This window comes from Paramisgurnus dabryanus, chromosome 4, assembly GCF_030506205.2.
Source record: "Paramisgurnus dabryanus chromosome 4, PD_genome_1.1, whole genome shotgun sequence".
Taxonomy (NCBI): domain Eukaryota; kingdom Metazoa; phylum Chordata; class Actinopteri; order Cypriniformes; family Cobitidae; genus Paramisgurnus; species Paramisgurnus dabryanus.
The window spans coordinates 24,787,643-24,793,758 of NC_133340.1; the positions used below are offsets into that span (position 1 = coordinate 24,787,643).

The 6,116-nt window shown below is 37.6% G+C and overlaps 1 protein-coding gene across 2 annotated transcripts; it reads left to right on the forward strand.

The window, feature by feature from the left end:
* Window positions 1–274: 274 nt before the first annotated feature.
* gprin3b (GPRIN family member 3b) lies at window positions 275–5,876 on the forward strand. Of its 2 annotated transcripts, none has more exons than XM_065295331.2 (2): window positions 275–427; window positions 2,855–5,876. In XM_065295331.2, the coding sequence occupies exon 2, from the start codon at window positions 2,936–2,938 to the stop codon at window positions 4,988–4,990; it is 2,055 nt and encodes a 684-aa protein (XP_065151403.2). In that variant the 5' UTR covers window positions 275–427; window positions 2,855–2,935; the 3' UTR covers window positions 4,991–5,876. The 2 variants fall into 2 exon arrangements, with proteins under 2 accessions (XP_065151403.2, XP_065151405.2); XM_065295333.2 differs by lacking the exon at window positions 275–427 and adding an exon at window positions 431–533.
* Window positions 5,877–6,116: the final 240 nt, after the last annotated feature.

A 6,116-nucleotide genomic window follows, 5' to 3' on the forward strand; every position in this document is an offset into this window, starting at 1 on the left:
AAATAGTATAACAATTTGTTGCACAAATATATAACAAACAGGTCCTAAGTCTTAAGTTATTGAATTTGATGCAATAATATATGGTGCTGGCCTCCTATTTATTCATAAATATGTATAATAAGCTTAAAATGTACCTCTAGTAATATATATATATATATATATTTGTTTATATTTTTAATATATATAATTTAAGTTTTAAGGAATGTGAGCTCCATCTAGCTGTGATGGAGAGGAGCGCGCGCACCCCGCTGTATGATTAAACGTGTTTAGTTCGGAGGCGCTTTGAAGGCGTGGTTTTATCTCACCGACACGCGACTCGCATCCTTTCATTGATAATCCGTCGAGTGCACTACCTAGTGTACGAACAGCGTGTCCGTGGCGCATTAATAAAAGGGAAAATGATGTGAGACGGACGCGCACGCACCAGGTAGGAATTTATACGCTGCTGTTCTTATCCGCAGGTCGTACAGGAATACGCCAGGGTGATGAATTTGCCAACAAGGTCAAGTTTTTATATAGGAGTCGAGTCATGGGTTTGTATATGAACAGCTTTTCATTCTGCAAGTTTTTTTATTAATAGCACAATCATTTGAAATGCATCTGCTTTTCTTATCATTGTCTAAAATAATGGCAAATATAATTGGCACACGTTCTGATTTTAACCAAAATCATATTGTACTGCATGCATATATATAATATTGCATGCATAATATTGCAGTCAAATGATTTCCAACACTGCAACAAGCGCTAGAAATCAATTTTAATTGAATAATATTGCATGTTGCTGTTTTGACTTTGTCCGTCATTTCTGTCCTATGTGTGTGTGTATGAAAGGGATCACAACCCAGTTTAAAAAACACCGTGTCTATTCCTAAAGGATTGCATGCATGCATTGCAAGTTGTCTTATTTCCACCTTTACTCAGTACGCATGACTTTATTTGATTATTAGAATTGATTATTTTTATAGAGTCATTACTGTAGGAAGCCCCGATAATAAAGATGCATAAAAGCGTGTTCTCGTGGCATATGTCGGCATGTATAAATGAACGTGTAGGCTAATATAAGACGCTTGAACTTCATATTATTGCATATTTTGTTCCCAATTCTTCATATCAGTTGTGATTTAGGACAACGTAATTGACTTTCATGGTTTTGGCAGGCAATTAAAGTGAATATTTCCGCAGTGGGCACTGCATCACCCTGTTTTCAGTCTATCGTGCATGCTGGGTGATCTACTGTGGCATTGATCTTTTTTTGCTATGATAGTAACAAATGTAATGTGGTGCATAGTCTAGTACCTGTAGCAAATATATGCTTGTGTTGATGCACAATGTTATTAATGCAGCATCCCATGTGATCCTTAAGACATCTGTATTGCGTGCCTTTATAGCTTTATAGCTTAGAAAAAACTAACATTGCTTGGTGTCAGTGAAGCAGATTTGTAGTTGACTATACAGATTATGTAAGTATGAATGTCATCATATAAAAATGGTTAAACATACATACATATCACTGTAGATAAATTGTATTGCTTTGTGGAAAATCTTGGTAACACTTTCCAATAAGGTTGTATTTGTTAACATTAGTAAATGCATTGAGTTAACGATAAGCAATATAGGTTACAGCATTTATAAATCTTCCTTATTGCTATTAATGCCAATGTTAATTCATTGTGCATTCATTCATTTTAACAGATACAACTTTTTATTTGGATTTGTATTAGTAAATGCTGAAATTAACATGAACTAAGATTTATAAATGCTTTAAAAGTATTGTTCAGTCATTGTTAATGCATTAACTAATGTTAACAAATACAATCTGATTATAAAGTGTTACAGAAATCTTGCACATGGTCCAAATATTATTAGTTATCATTAGTTAAAGTGCATGCATATGCAATGCATTTCTAGGATATTTGCTTTTATAAGATAGTTTTAGCTTTTAAGTAGTTAAAAGATTAATCGCGATTAATTGCATATAAAGTAAAAGTTTGTGTTTGCATAATATATTTGTGTGTATGAGTGTGTGTTTATTTATATATAGAAAATAATTACACCCAGTGCATACACATATATTATGCAAAAACAAACTTTTATTTTGTATGCGATTAATCGCAATTAATCTTTTGACAGCCCTAGTATTAAGGCAAAAACCCATACTTTCAGAGCCCACAATTCATAAACTAATGGAATTTTGAGAATTGTATGCCAAATATGGTGTGCCAGTGTTATTTTTATTAAATTAATTTAATACAGACAAACTAGGTTATTTAAAAATGTGCATTGTTTTAATGACATTGTAAAGGTCACTGATTGCTGTAATAGTTCATGAATATATGCCATGTAGCTGGGGTCTGATTGTAATATGATAATGTACAGAATTGTTTCCAACCATTGCCTTTTTATTTGTTAATATAATTTACAATTAAATCATATATATATCTACATTTATTTGTTTTTTGTGCTTGCAAAGTTTGCAGTGTATTTGTCAAATCATCTGAGGTGGGCAGAATAACGGATGTTTGAGTGTTTCGTTTGATATCCTATATCTGTTGACTCACAGCAATGGATCACACTATAAGGAGTAAGGATATGCGATGGATTTGCTTTTCACATTAGTTTCATTTTATCGGAGCAAATGCTTTGTAATCAACTTCCCAATGAGCTGTCTTGTACAGACAATGTCAGTTATAAATAACATTTATTCTGCATCACTGAAACACAATCCTGTTTACACCTGCTTCTGTTTCTACATTACTGCTTTGCTTTTACAGATGGGTCCTCATGAGGTTTATTAAAATGAAAGCAACTATATTCTGTTTTATCTAAAGTTATTTTTATCTCTTTGTTTTAGGGAAGCCTTTGATTGGCAAGAATTGGGATTTCATGGGAAGCAGCTTAAGGAATATTTTGATCACATAAAAAGGGATACATCATGGAAAACGTACCAAACACCAAAAGGACTGTGACTGTCCAAATGATACCACAGCTAGCCAGTATAGATTCACTGGGCAATAAGGAGTTAAATGCTAACTGGGACACTGAGCCAAAGTTAAGCATGAACCAGGATTGCTCTTCTGGCCAAAACGTGAAATCAGATCAGGATAATATGCACCTTAAGTCCTCTGTCAAAGTTCTGGGAGGAAAAAACACTTCATCCATTGGCAGCGAAGATCAAAGGCAAACTCAAAGTTGTCTCCCGAACATGAAGACATCTGAGAATTGTGCCAGGAGCGCTGAAGATAGAAATAAAGATACGTACTCAAATTCAGAAACGTTATCTGTCCAATGTGTGAAAAAACAGACTTCTGTTACGTCTAACATCGACAAGGAGCAAAATGGTAATAGCACAATGAATGCACTTGAGAAAGAGCCCGAAGCACAAAGCAGAACCTCTGCAGTTGGAGAATATAGTGCAATTAAAGAGACGGTACATGATCAAAAGCCAAGCCAGGCTATTCACCATAACCCTTCCGACTCTATTGGGGTTTCCTGTCAAAAGGATTTATCTCCCAGCACCAACGACACAAACAAAGAAATGGTTTTATCTGAATCAAAAGAATCGAGTTTCACCACCAGCGTATCCCAAACATCCATCATCAGCAGTATCCAGTTAGAGCAGGTCCATATGGGATCAAACATCAATTCTCCGAAAAACAAAAACCTTGCTGGAGCTACAGACACAACTGCTTGTGATAAAGCATGTGAACCTACGTGCAACAATAAGAAACCCCTGACAAATATGCAGACACCACAACCACAAGAACCACAGCATATTCCTGTTAAGGAGGATAGCAGTAGCATCAAGGGCACGACAAAGGATTTTAAACCATCAGGAATGACTCTCTTTGGGCAGCCATTGGCTTCTTCAAGCAGCGACGCAGCTATTCCCGATAGCTCAAGTCACCACACGGAGGTGATTAATGGAGAAGTCCAAACACCGGTAGCTCCTTCTGGAGAACAGAAGCAGGTCCAAAGCAAACTCTATAGTGAAGCCTCCACCATGACTTCTGCAGCTGAGTTCGACAACCAGCCAAAAACTCAATGCCAAGACGTGGAAGTACAAGCGGTGGCTACGGTCCGTAGTCAGTCTACAACCACTAGCCCTAGTCTTCTGTCTTTGCAACTCCATCAGAGGCCAGCTTGTTTGCTCCCCAAGGATGCTGATGAAAGCCTAGCAGTAGTTGTCGAGGTGGAAACCACAGATCGTCCCTCCCGTACCTTCTCAGAAGTGCATTCGACCGCACCATCTGTCGTGTCATCCAGCAAGGTCCTGCTTGAGAAGCCCCCACAAACTGGCACTGTGATGGTGCATGTAGATGCCGACCTTCAGCAGGAATCAAAGCTTGGGGAGGAGCCTAAAGACCTTGGGGCATCTGTACACAATTCCCAAAGCGGATTCTTACCTCTTCAACCAGTTTATCAGATTAATATAGAGACCCAACATAAGGACACTAACCACCAACCTGCAGTCACGGCAACTGGCCCGGGTGGAGTGCAGGATCCCGTCACAACATCTAAACAGAATCTGCCTGCATCAAAATCTCCTCTTGCACAATCCAAGACAGATGCGCCTTTGGCAAAACCTCCAACTAACATTACAATGGACACTCCTCCGACATCAAGCTCCACGCCGCAAAGCAAGAAGATCGAAAGACGACAGCATGGAGCTTCTGAAAAAGACAAGGAGGAAGAGAAGCAAAAGGAAAAGAGCGTGCACGATGTGGTGTGGGACGAGCAAGGTATGACATGGGAGGTTTATGGAGCGTCGGTAGATCTTGAATCACTTGGCTTTGCCATTCAAAGTCATCTCCAGTGCAAAATCAAAGAGCATGAAAAGAAGATCTTAGTCCAGACGGCTCTCCGAAAATCTTTGTCTTCACCTCCCGGCAAGAAGACAAAAAGGAGGCAGGTTAGCATCAACTTCAGGTCAATGTTTCAAAATCTCCGCCGACCCAACTGTTGTACACGCCCGGCAGTACAAGAGTGAAGGGCTTCTGGTTTGTTGATAGGTCAGTGTGATCAAACCAAATTCTAAGAGACTGTGCAAAGCATGCTGGGAGATTTCTCTGAAGATTTTGTTAAATATATAGAAACTAATGGTGGTCTAATGGTGATTTGATTGTTTTGTGGAAAACCGTAAACTTAAAGAAAATATTTTTAGAGAAATACGAGATTATTAACAGTGATAGTAAAGCTATAGCAATGTTTAAAGTGAAATCGCAATAAATATAATTACAATGGTAATGATAATATGTAGTAATGTAACATGCATGTATATTAGATCAGAATGGCAGTCTTAAGCCCGAAGTATAGTCTTTTTTTTATGTGTCGAAGGCACAACCTTGCAAAGTATAGTTTATTTGACTTGTAGTGTACACAGACGTTCGAAAATGCAATACATCTCCTGAGCTACATACTACATTCTACTGTAGTCGCATGCACAACCTGCGCATACAGTTTCAAAAATCCGTCTGTGTCTCGAGCACTGTACGTGGACCATCGCGTACAGGTAAAAAATGGACAATACTTCGGCCTTTATACAGTAACTACCCATTGTGGGATCCAATATTATGCACTGTACTGATGAGCAGATGTATGCATATAACTTTTTACAGATTTTTGTTTAAGTTAAATATCTTTTGTAACTCTCATAGATAGGTTTGGTAAATATTTGTTTTGCATACCATATTTTTTAATTTACTCCCAATACTGAACTTGATCGAAATCTTTGAATTTTATTTTTCGAAAATCTTCACGTGCTTGTTGTCAAACTTGTTGTAAAATGAGCCTGTTTCTGTCCAAGGATTTGTCTTTGATGGTGGTATTATATAATATGATTTTATATTAAAGCTACAAAGTATTTGAGTCATGAACGATATTGTCTCCCATAATTTTTAATGCTTTGTCTATAAATCTGTCTCTCTAGGAAATCTCTCACGAGAAATCGTACATATTTTACGAGTTGACAAATTCGTATCAATTCATACGAAGTGAATCGTGCAAAATTGTATGATTTTCATGAAAAAAAAACAACAACGAAACTTAACCTCGCACCTAACCCCAAAGTCACAGGGGTCAAGGCAAATCGTACCAAAACTTACGAAAGTGGCCTG